The 13,241-nt window shown below is 38.3% G+C and overlaps 1 protein-coding gene across 3 annotated transcripts in view; it reads right to left on the reverse strand.

The window, feature by feature from the left end:
• Positions 1-8,456: 8,456 nt before the first annotated feature.
• Positions 8,457-13,241, reverse strand: part of PLCH1 (phospholipase C eta 1) — a 216,351-nt gene continuing 211,566 nt past the window's right edge. For all 3 annotated transcript variants that reach the window (XM_047728543.1, XM_047728551.1, XM_047728558.1), the window contains one exon: positions 8,457-11,667. In XM_047728543.1, the coding sequence (XP_047584499.1) occupies positions 9,584-11,667 (2,084 nt within the window). In that variant the 3' untranslated portion in view covers positions 8,457-9,583. The remainder of the gene's footprint in view (positions 11,668-13,241) is intronic.

Raw genomic sequence — 13,241 nt, forward strand, 5'->3', positions numbered from 1 at the left:
TTTCCCCATGATCCTTCAGTCTTGCAAAGTTAAATTTTTTTTTAAATTTTATTTTTCCTTATTCTGTTTTTTTAACATTTCCTCTTTTCCTCTTTTAACATTTTTAAACTACTTTATAATAACAATACCTTTTTAAAAAATCTTTTAAAATTTTCATTGCTATATGAATATTTTATCCCTTCCATATACTTAACCTTATTTTTTGTATACATATAGACTTTTTTTCCTTTAAAATTTTGGGATACAATGTCTTCTAATAGATCAAAATATACCTTAAATCTAGCACATGGCTTTGTTCCAGCCTCCAGTCTGATCATATTCTCCTTTTTTTTTTCTTTTTCCAACCAACTTATCCATTCCTTTTTTAGAACCTTTTTTAAATTTTCATCTTTATAGTCATATTTCATCCCTTCATCACGTTTACCCTTATTTTTGTATATACATAACTTTTCCTTTTCTTAAAATTTTGGGAGGTAGTTTCTTCTAAAACACCAAAATACACCAAAAATCAAGTGTGTGGCTCTGTTCTTTATATATATATTATATAAGAAAATTATATATATAATTTATATATATAATATTAATATAAAAAATAATATATTATAATATAAAAGAAATTTATATATATATATATATATATATATATATATATATATATATATATATATATAAAATTTTCTCCCCCCCCCCCAGTTTTGGGTCTCCTCTGATTTGGTTAGCATATATTTTTCTGGGGTCTTTGCCACCCTTTTAGCATTTTATTTTCTCTTTCATATATTCTTATCTGGATAAAATGGCAAGGCAGAAAAAACCACAAAAAAAAAAAAAAAAGAACAAGAGGCAGTACTGGCAGTAAGGGCCCTAATCAATACAAACATTAGTAATCTGTCAGAACTAGAGTTCAGAATGATGATTCTCAAGGTGCTAGCTGGGCTCAAAAAAGCAAAAAAGGCATGGAGGATATTAGTGAAACTCTCTCTGGAGAAATAAAATCCCTTTCATGAGAAATAAAAGAACTAAAATCTAACCAAGTTGAAATCAAAAAAGCTGTTAATAAGATGCATAAAAAAAATGGAGGCTCTCACTGCTAGGATAAATGAGGCAGAAGAGAGAATTAGTGATATAGAAGACCAAATGACAGAGAATAAAGAAGCTGAGCAAAAGAGACACAAACAACTACTGGACCATGAGGGGAGAATTTGAGAGATAAGTGATACCATAAGACGAAACAATATTAGAATAATTGGGATTCTAGAAGAAAGAGAGAGGGGGGCAGAAGGTATATTGGGGCAAATTATAGTAGAGAATTTCCCTCATATGGCAAAGGGAACAAGCACCAAAATCCAGGAGGCACAGAGAACTTCTCAAAATCAATAAAAATAGATCCACACCCCATCATCTAATAGTAAAACTTACAAGTCTTAGTGACAGAGAAAAAATCCTGAAAGCAGCCCAGGACAAGAAGTCTGTAAAATACAATGGTAAAAATATTAGATTGGCAGCAGACTCATCCACAGAGACCAGGCAGCCAGAAAGAATTGGCATGATATATTCAGAGCACTAAAAATGAGAAAAACATGCAGCCAAGAATACTATATCCAGCTAGGCTATCATTGAAAATAGAAGGAGAGATAAAAAGCATCCAGGACAAACAAAAATTAAAAGAATTTGTAAACACCAAACCAGCCCTACAGGAAATATTGAAAGCGGTCCTCTAAGCAAAGAGAGAGCCTAAAAGTAGTAGACCAGAAAGGAATAGAGACAATACACAGTAATAGTCACCTTACAGGCAATACAATGGCACTAAATTCATATCTTTCAATAGTTACCCTGAATGTAAATGGGGTAAATGCCCCAATCAATAGACACAGGGAATCAGAATGGATAAAAAAGCAAAACCCACCAATATGCTGTCTACAAGAAACTCATTTTAGACCCAAAGACACCTCCAGATTTAAAGTGAGGGGGTGGAAAACAACTTACCATGCTAATGGACATCAAAAGAAAGCTGGAATGGCAATCCTTCTATCAGATAAGTTAGATTTTAAGCCAAAGACTATAATAAGAGATGAGGAAGGACACTTTAGCATACTCAAAGAGTCTGTCCAACAAGAAGATCTAACAATTTTAAATATCTATGCCCCTAACATGGGAGCAGCCAACTATATACACCAATTAATAACAAAATCAAAGAAACACATCAACAATAATACAATAATAGTAGGGGACTTTAACACTCCCGTCACTGAAATGGACAGGTCATCCAAGCAAAAGATTAACAAGGAAATAAAGGCCTTAAATGACACACTGGACCAGATGGACATCACAGATACATTCAGAACATTCCATCCCAAAGTAACAGAATACGTTCTTCTCTAGTGCACATGGAATATTCTTCAGAATAGATCACATTGTGGGTCACAAATCAGGTCTCAAACAGTACCAAAAGACTGGGATCATTCCCTGCATATTTTCAGACCACACTGTTCTGAAGCCAGAACTCAATCACAAGAGCAAAGCTGGAAAGAACTCAAATACATGGAGGCTAAAGGGAATCCTACTAAAGAATGAATGGGTCAACTAGGAAATTAAAGAAGAATTGAAAAAAATCATGGAAACAAATGATAATGAAAACACAATGGTTCAAAATCTGTGGGACACAGACCTGAGAGGAAAGTATATAGTGATACAAGCCTTTTTCAAGAAGCAAGAAAGGTCTCAATAACACAACCTAACCCTACACTAGAGAGCTAGAGAAAGAACAGCAAAGAAAGCCTAAACCCAGCAGGAGAAGAGAAATAATAAAGATCAGAGCACAAATCAATGAAATAGAAACCAAAAGAAGAGTAGAACAAATCAATAAAACTAGGAGCTGGTTCTTTGAAAGAATTAGTAAGACCTTCTGGCCAGACTTACCAAAAAGAAAAGAGAAAGGACCCACATAAATAAAATCATGAATGAAAGAGGAGAGATCACAACCACCACCAAAGAAATACAAACAATTCTAAGAATATATTATGAGCAAGTATACACCAGCAAATTTGACAATCTGGAAGAAATGGATGCATTCCTAGAGACATATAAACTACCAAAACTGAACCAGGAAGAAACAGAAAACCTGAACAGACCAGTAAGGAGATTGAAACAGTCATCAAAAATCTCCCAGCAAACAAGAGCCCAAGGCCAGACGGCTTCCCAGGGAAATTCTACCAAACATTTAAAGAAGAATTAATACCTATTCTCCTGAAACCGTTCCAAAAAGTAGAAAAGAAAAACTTCCAACTCATTTTATGAGGCTAGCATTACCTTGATCCCAAAACCAGACAAAGATCCCACCAAAAAGAATTACAGACCTATATCCTTAATGAACACAGATGAAAAAATTCTCACCAAAATACTAGTCAAGAGGATCCAACAGTACATTAAAAGGATTATTCACCACGACCAAGTGGGATTTATTCCTGGGCTGCAATGTTGGCTCAACATCCGCAAATCAATCAATACAATACATTAATAAAAGAAAGAACAAGGACCATAGGATACTCTGAATAGATCCTGAAAAAGCATTTGACAAAGTACAGCATCCTTTCTTGATGAAAATTCTTCACAGTGTAGTGATAGAGGGTAAATACCTCAATATCATATAACCATCTATGAAAAACCCACAGTGAATATCATTCTCAATAAGGAAAAACTGAGAGCTTTTCCCCTAAGGTCAAGAACACAGCAGGGCTGTCCACTATCACCACTGCTATTCAACATAGTACTAGAAGTCATAGCCTCAGCAATCAGACAACAAAAAGAAATAAAATGCATCCAAATCAAAGAAGTAAAACTCTTACTCTTTGCAGATGATATGATACTTTAGGTGGAAAACCCAAAAGACTCCACTCCAAAGCTGCTAGAACTCATACAGGAATTCAGTAAAGTGTCAGGATACAAAAATCAATGCACAGAAAACAGTTGCATTTCTATACACCAACAGCAAGACAGAAGAAGAGTCCATCCCATTTACAATCGCTCCCAAAACCATAAGATACATAGGAATAAACCTAACCAAAGAGGCAAAGAATCTGTTCTCAGAAAACTATAAAGTACTCATGAAGGAAATTGAGGAAGATACAAAGAAATGGAAGAATATTCCATGCTCATGGATTAGAAGAAGAAATATTGTGAAAATGTCTATGCTACCTAAAGAAATCTACACATTTAAAGCAATCTCTATCAAAATACCATAGATTTGGGGCGCCTGGGTGGCTCAGTGGGTTAAGCCGCTGCCTTCGGCTCGGGTCATGATCCCAGAGTCCTGGGATCGAGTCCCGCATCGGCTCGCTGCTCAGCGGGAAGCCTGCTTCCCTTCCTCTCTCTCTGCCTGCCTCTCTGCCTACTTGTGATCTCTCTCTGTCAAATAAATAAATAAAATCTTAAAAAAAATACCATAGATTTTTTTCAAAGAAAGGTACAAATAATCCTAAAATTTATATGGAACCAGAAAAGACCCTGAATAGCCAGAAGAATGTAGAAATAGAAAGCCAAAGTTGGTGGCATCACAATTCCAGACTTCAAGCTCTATTACAAAGCTGTAACCATCAAGACAGTATGATACTGGCACAAAAACAGACACATAGATCAATGGAACAGAATAGAGCGCCCAGAAATAGACCCTCAACTCTATGGTCAACTCATTTTGAACAAAGCAGGAAAGGATGTCCAATGGAAAAAAGACAGTCTCTTCAACAAATCGTTTTGGGAAAATTGGACAGTCACATGCAGAAGAATGAAACTGGACCATTTCCTTACACCACATACAAAAATAGACTCCAAATGGATGAAAGATCTCAATGTGAGACAGGAATCTATCAAAATCCTTAAGGAGAACACAGGCAGCAACTTCTTCGACCTCAGTCACAGCAACTTCTTCCTAGAAACATCGCCAAAGGCAAGGGAAGCAAGGGCAAAAATAAATTACTGGGACTTCATCAAGAACAAAAGCTTTTACACAGCAAAGGAAACCATCAACTAAACCAAAAAACAACTGATAGAATGAGAGAAAATATTTGCAAATGACATATCAGATAAAGGGCTAGCATCCAAAATCTATAAAGAACTTATCAAACTCAACACCCAAAGAACAAATAATTCAATCAAGAAATGGGTAAAAGACATGAACAGACATTTCTGCAAAGAAGACTTCCAGATGGCCAACAGACATATGAAAAAGTGTTCAACATTACTCGGCATCAGGGTAATACAAATCAAAACCACAATGAGATACCACCTCACACCAGTCAGAATGGCTAAAATTAACAAGTCAGGAAACAACAGATATTGGTGAGGATGCAGAGAAAGGGGAACCCTCCTATACTGTTGGTGGGAATGCAAGCTTGTGCAGCCGCTCTGGAAAACAGCATGGTGGTTCCTCATAAAGTTGAAAATAGAGTTACCCTATGACCCAGCAATCACACTACTGGGTATTTACCCTAAAGATACAAATGTAGTGATCTGAAGGGGCACGTGGACCTGAATGTTTATAACAGCTATGTCCTCCATAGCCAAACTATGGAAAGGGGCTAGATGTCCATCAAGAGATGAATGGATAAAGAAGATGTGGTATATATATATACAATGGAATACTATGCAGCCATCAAAAGAAATGAAATCTTACCATTTGCAATGATGTGGATGGAACTAGAGGGTATTATGCTAAGCGAAATATTTCAATCAGAGAAAGACAATTATCATATGATCTCTCTGATATGAGGAATTTGAGAGGCATGGAGGGGGGTTGGGGAGTAGGGAAGGAAAGAATGAAACAAGATGGGATCAGGAGGGAGACAAACCACAAGAGACTCTAATCTCACAAAACAAACTGAGGGTTGCTGAGGGGGTGGGGGGCTATTGAGAGAGGGTGGTTGGGTTGTGGACATTGGGGAGGGTATGTGCTATGGTGAGTGCTGTAAAATGTGTAACCCTAATAATTCACAGACCTGTACCCTTGGGGCAAATAATACATTATATGTTAATAAAAATAATTTAAATAAATAAATAAATCATTAATTTTTTAAAGTAGGGGTATTCATGATATCATATGTACAGCAACATAACTTTATAATTCTTTCCTTATATTTTCAACTACTGTATGTAGTAAATTTCCAAGTGTTTGGACATTTGGAACAAAACCAATATATTATGTCTCAGCATCACTGTGGCTCCCTAAAGACAAGTCCCTATTGTTGTAATACTAGCACATAGATGAATGCTTAACCCAGAGTAGATGTCACTAAATGTATACTAAAGGCTGCAGGAAAAGCAATGGTGGGTAAGAGAAAGAGGACCAAAGTAGGAGTTGGATTAACCTTGCTTGGCTATATCCTATCCCCTATGACCTTGAGCAAATCACATGTTCATCGAGATTTATTTTCAGAATCTATAAAATGCAGATAACCTCATATCTTCATGAAGCTGATGTAAGGACCAAATGAGATGTGCCACCATAAGTTTTTTTTAAATTGCTTAATGCTTAGCAAAAAAAAAAAAAAAAAAATCAGCTACTCTTACTCATGGTAATTGACTAAACAGACACTACATTAAAAGGGAGAGAAAAGGAAGGAAGGGCTGGAAACAAGCAGATAAGAAAATTAAAGGAGAACAAATTCAGCCATCACCATTCAAACGACTTGGAACAAGATTCTGTACCTCTTCCTCCTCCCACGCACACAATAGATGTTAGGCACATGCTTTGCTTTCACTCATTTTCCTCAAGTTTTCTTATTCACCAATTTATCAAATACTTACCCAATGCAAACAGATACCAGGCCTGGAGCCAGGAAAAAGCATAAGGCACAAGCCCTGTCCTCAGAGAAGTCTAAGTCTAGTGGAAGAGACAGACGTGTGAACAGATTGATACGCTGGGTGGAATCGAAGCCCCCATCTCCACGGGCAAATTTGGGTAATTCCTAATGGGTTGGGTACAACAAGGGAAAAGAAGATGACAATCAGAAAAGGCGCTCTAGAAGAAAGGATCCTCCAGGATACTTCTGGGAAAATGTAGTGCGCAAAGGTGGAAAGTGCATTCTAAGGCAGAGGAGACTGGGCCATAGAAACAGACAAGAGCACCAAATCAAAGACGACCTTGTATACAAGGCTATGGAACCTTATTTCATACATCATGGGGATCCACTAAAGGGTGGTAAGATGGCTTAATGTAAATATTAAGCAGCTTTACTTCCACCCTCTGAGGATATTGCTACTGCTGCTAGCAACTCTCCCGGCCACCTGTTGCTGCTCAGCTTGGAATCGTCTACTACAGAACCTCTAAGAAAGGAGCCAAGTGGGAAACTTTGACACTTCCCAGGGCTTACTCTAGTCAGACTCTGCAGAGATTGGGGCCTCCCTGCTAGCTCTCAAGAGAAAAGAAAAATTAGAAAAACTTTTAATATATGCTTGAGCTCTGACTTGCTGTGTGATTTCCTTGGGACTGATGAGTCTCTGACCCATCCTCCAAACAAGCGAAACTCTGATCAGGAGTCCAATCCGAACACTAAAAGCTTGTACTAAAATGTAAGCATCATTGCTTCCTCTTCTTTATTATTAATCTCCAAACATAATCATAAGTCACTCTTTCCTCTTTTCCTAAGTCCTATCAGTAAACAAATACTATTTGTATGGACAACAGATACACATGGTGTCTGGGGGTTGGTCTGATCACCCATCACTTAGCACCAACCATTTATGTCACTTCTAAATCATTCTGAAACACGGATGACACCCAAATGTAAACTCTTGGATTTTTTTCTTAAATAATACTGATCCTATCAAATACGGCAGCTAAATTCTATCCCTTTGCAAATGAATTTCAACAACTTTACATTGTGTCAATCTTTTTAAAAACAAGCCAAGGTCTAAGGATGGAACTTTGTGGGTTTCAAACCCCCAAGAAGACAAAAATCTCTCAGGTTTAGTAAGGGTCCCTCTTCCTTTCATTATTACACTCCTACCCCAACCAGCATCCCAGGGTTTGTCCACAGAGAGGAAGACCCTCAGCACTAGGGAGAAGTTCAGAGTTGGGGACTGAGGATAATCAGGGTCTGATTGCTTTCCTCCCTACTCTTTCCCCATCCAACAAACCTTCAGGTGGTCTGATTTGCCAAACACAGCATTTTGGCTGCCCCCATACCCAGGGCAGGATTTAGGAAGCATTATTTTTAAACTAGCAATATTAACACAGAATGCAAAGAAACCCATTACATTTGATTTCTTTTCAAGTCACCTCACAAATATGATCTTTAAAGCATAATGAAAACACTGAGACATAAATTGCTGCTTGAAACTATCTCCTGTAGAAGTTATCTCTTCTTCTGTGAAGAGATGAAAAGGAAAATAGTTCTGAGCACGCTGGGTCCCTTACTCAGCAATCATCATATGAACTCCAGTTGAAAAAAAAAAATTCACAAAGGGCTTAAAAATCTGCTTTAATTATATTTCCATGAATTCCAAGAAGAACATCATTGCAGTTAATATTACAAAAAAGCAAAGAAGGACATCTGAACATGCAATAAAAAAAATGGATTCACAGTGAAAATAACGTATGTTGGTACTAAAATATAGTTACTTGGCTCCATGAAGGGAAAAGGTTTCTTCTAATTATCTATTTACTTGGATTTTATTATGAGAAAATATTTTTCTTCTTCTTCTTCTTCTTTTTTTTTTTTTTTTTTTTTTTTTTTTGCTTGACAGCTCTGGGGATGTTTTCAATCTTGTGTTACTATTATTGTTAGTGTCTGACAGAAGTCCCTCATTCTGAAAGCCATTATTTGCAGTCTATAATTTAATCAGAAAATTCAAAAGTACAACAAATAGCTTGGCAACTGTGTTCTTGTTACATACAAAGCCATTAGCAAAAATATGTAACAAAATTTATGTAAAACAAACAATTTTGTCCTTATATACAGAAGTTTGCTTTATCCTCATACCCTCTTAGCCTACTCTAAAATGAGAGGGTGTGCGGTGGGGGGGAACGGCTACCAATCTCCTCTTAACTCATTCTGCACAGGGTAGGGAAATCTTAAAAGGCAGGGTAACTATTTTAATCTTCTTTTGACTGAGTTATAAAAATGCATCTGGGCTTCTTAAGGAAGAAGGAAAACTAAGAATGATGATAACGGCTTTAAAATAAAGAATTTATCCCTTTGTCCTTTGCGAAGTTTCTTAATGACCTCAACAATGATAGAGTAAAACCGAGTACATTTGTGACTGTGATCTGAGGGCACAGTAGAGAGCGTGGCGGAGAAACAGAGAGACATCAGAACCCACGCTGCTGCTAAGTTTCACAACCAAAGCATGCACGTATTTCATACGAAGAGCGTTTACACTTCAGGGGAGAAAGATCATATGCAGAGGGAAATGTCACCCCGATCTATATACAAATGCAGAAACAGGAAGAACACGGGAGTCAAAGGGAGACCAAAATACAAGTTTAAAAATACATTTTTAAAATCATTTCAAAGCCAAGACCATGTTTACTGAAAACTCTGACAATTCTACAGAATACTTTGTAAACATTGAAAATGCAGCTTGATGTAATTCACAGTCTCAAGAGAAAATAAATTTCTGGTTTATCTTCACTGTTGGGCTCGGTCTGCAGAATGGAATGATCCGAGCAAAACGGGTCGCCGTAGCTGGGGCGCAAGGCGGCACACGCCCCTTCTGGGATGCCACGGCCTTCCAAGCCGCCCGCTTTGCTGCTCCGCAGGTAGCCAGCGATGTACGAGCCGGTGGAGTGCCGGTTGCCAGCAGGCAGGGGTGCCGAGGGTTTGTTTCGCAGAACCACTCCTCCTGCGTGGCTGGGGTTGACGCCTTTTTGCTTGTTGGCTTCCTGTTTTTCCTTGGCACGGCTGGCAATGTTGCGCACTCTGCTCTGGCTTCTGGATGACAACTTTCGGACCAGTGCCCTGGGGAAATGACTGGCATCTGGCTTGGAATAGAGCACCTGACAGCCCTCTTCCTGGTCGAAAGACACAAGCTTCCGCAGCTGCTCGGTCAGGGCGTCTATGGGCTCTAATGACTTTGTCTTCGCAGTCACGCCCTTCTTGTCTCTAATGCCGGTTGCAACAAAACTCTTACTAATGCACTGGTACTTGCTTTCAAAGTTGCAGGCGATGTCCTCTGATGTTAAGTCCCCCAGACTTTTGGATTTGCAAGGGCTGGGCAGCTTCAGAGAAGGCAGAGAGGGATGTGTGGGCTGCGTGGGTACAGGGGCGTGCGTGCCTTCATCACTGGACAGGGGCCCACAGGTCTGGTTCACTTTTACGTCTAAATTTGAACAGTTGTTGTGCAGAAAACCAGCACCCGGGTAGGCTAGACAAGAAATACTTTGATTTTTGACATCTTGAATATTGTTGAGTATTTCAGAGACAGAAGGGGGAAAAGTCTCCTTACGGTAGCCATTTCTCAAACCTCTTTGAAAATGTTCCACCACGTCCTGGCCGTACTGTGGTTTTAAGGGAGAAGCAGAGTGACTTGCGCCCTCTCTTCTATATTCATAGGTTGTTATGGACAGGTTTTCTGAGTCTCCGTCCACTTCCACGAGACTGCTCTCTCCAGAATTTAAAGAGAGAGTGGTTTCCGCTATGACCTCTCCCAGTGCCAAGTCGGTGGAAGTGGCGGGGCTGTGGTTCTTTAGTGTTTCCCACTCTTTGCCATTGGTGGGACTTTTTGGTAACCAGCAGTGAGAAGTATAAGACCCAGGCAGGTCGTTTTCCACAGCCCCTGTCTTGGCCTGACCAGGAAGGATGTCATCTGGCTTGGCTTTGGAGACAGGAGTGCACGTAGTTTCACAGACCGTGTGTGTTGAGTGTTTGGAGGTCTCGGGACTTGAGAAGGCAATCGGGGCAGGAGACGAGCACAGGAAGGATGATTTGGATTTTCCCATGGAAAAGTCATGCCTGAAGGGCATCTTTTGCTCCAAGGTGGGCAAGGAAGGATGACTTGACGTGACACTGGTGCTAGGGGGCTGAGAAACAACTGTGAGGTTTGCCTGATCACTGGTATCCTCAAACTGGCCAATCAGTGCTGAGATAGAACTGCCTGGCTCATTCTCATTGGTTAAAGTGACATTGTCAATAAGATGGGAAATTTCACTCTCCTGCAGAATGGCAGTAGAATGCGAGTCAGGTATGTCAGAACAGAGCACAGAGACGTCTGACAAAGAAAAGGATGTTGCAGTTCGGCCCATAATCCAATTCCCTTCCAAATTCTTAATCTCCAGGCTGCTTTGAGAAAAAATGTTCCCTGACAATGTACTTTTTTCCTCGGCAAAGCCCCCAGCATTCCCATTTGCCTTGGTTTTCACACCACATGGACCTTGTATTAGGGATCTAGATGTAGGATCAAGAGCCAAATGCTGCCTTGGGGAGAGGAATCTGCTGGGGCACTCCTGTTCCTGGCCATCACCTGACACATTTGCTTTGGTTCTCCCACCCTTGGGACCTGCCACTCCCAACTGTTCTCCTGTGATTGGCCTGTTGGCAACAGAAATGGTGGAGTCCCTCTGGCTGATGTCTTTGTGGAGGAGGGCGCTAGAGGAAGAGGATAACTTTTTGTTGAAATTTGGCAAATGTTGGTCTTTTATACTTGCCTTCCCTTTTCTTCTTCCATCCTTATCATCTGCTGAATGAAACAAACAACATTTTAGGTAATATGTATCACTTTTTGTAGACCCTACAAACACTCATGTTTGTCTTCAGACAGACAAATGGAGAATGTAAATCTGTTACATCGTGACAGGATATAGTTATGGATTGCAGAGATTTGCAACAAAGTGTCTGTGTGATGAATAAATGGTAAAATATATTTATAGGAATTTCACTGAAGCTTCCCTTTGAGTATCTATTACATCAGCTAAGGATGTAATAGTCATTGTCAAAAAAAAAATGTCAATGAGTTACCATACTTTTACAGTGAGGATTACCTTAAGTTGTTTCCTATTCAGATTTGTACTACACAGAAGCATGGCAATAAAAATAGAACAAGACAGTTCTGTTAAACAAAGTATTGCGGTACCTGTAAGCAAGATACTATAAGCTTTCAAAGTTATACATGGATTAGTAAAAAATCACAAATCATATTACTTAAAAAAAAAAAAAAGCAGACTGGATGGTGCAATAAATGTATCAAAATACCAGTATCTACTGATTCTGAGGTGTAAAAATAAAGACTTGGTGACCAATTCCATGCCGTTGTTAATATCTAATTTTTTCTTAATCATATTTTTGTTTTTAATATGCAAATTCCATATTGCATTCTCCCCTAAAAGAGGCAGTAAGTTATTAGGCACAGTATAGAAATCTATAAAAACACACAACTCACAGGAATTTGGGGTACCCCATCATACTTAGGATAATGCTCAAACAGTATCAAATGTTCAATTATTTTTACCTAATTCTTTCAATAGTGTTTTTTTAAATGTTTTCAGTCAGGATATATAAGAAAGAAGAATTTATTTATCTTGTTAAAATATCTTTCTAACTAAAGAAAAATTCATCATAAAAAGTTTGACAAATCCAAAAATTACAAAGAAAAAAATTAAATATCCTATGATGTTACCACTCAGAGAGAGCTACTGTAAGCTCTTTTAGAGGGACAGAATTATATATAGAATTTTGTATTCTGCATTTTCTCCACTTATTTTTTTTCTACATTATAACTTGAATCATTGCATGGCTTTGTTTGTTCTATATTTGCCACAAGTCTCATATAATATAAATGAGAATGACAAATTTATAAAGCTGTTAAAGGGAGGAAATATGCATCAACTCAATACTGTTTTCTGGATTAACCAGTATTTATTTCTATTGAGTACAGCTTTATTTTCTTCCAAAACGGGATTTTGAAATAAACTTTAAAGCACATATTTCATCACTTCTCTGACACTGCTCTTAGTGAATTTTCAAATTTTTAAACTTTTTTCTCCCTTCAAATAAGCCATTCAAAAATTCATTTGTTTCCCTAGAATATCTTATAATAAAAATCAATACAAGCAACAGGGAGTTTGTGAGAAAGTGGGACACTGAAATTAGACTGTATGATAGAAGGAGAATTTCCCTAAAGTAAACAGGTATCACATTATATTTGTCTGAGATGATCCTGATTTAATTAAAACACTTTTGTCATGGAGACATCAAATGGACAGAGTTTTGGTACTTCCTTTACAAAGTCAGAGGAAAGAGTCACTGCCGCAACTC

Source organism: Lutra lutra, chromosome 1 (genome assembly GCF_902655055.1).
Source record: "Lutra lutra chromosome 1, mLutLut1.2, whole genome shotgun sequence".
NCBI classification, from domain to species: domain Eukaryota; kingdom Metazoa; phylum Chordata; class Mammalia; order Carnivora; family Mustelidae; genus Lutra; species Lutra lutra.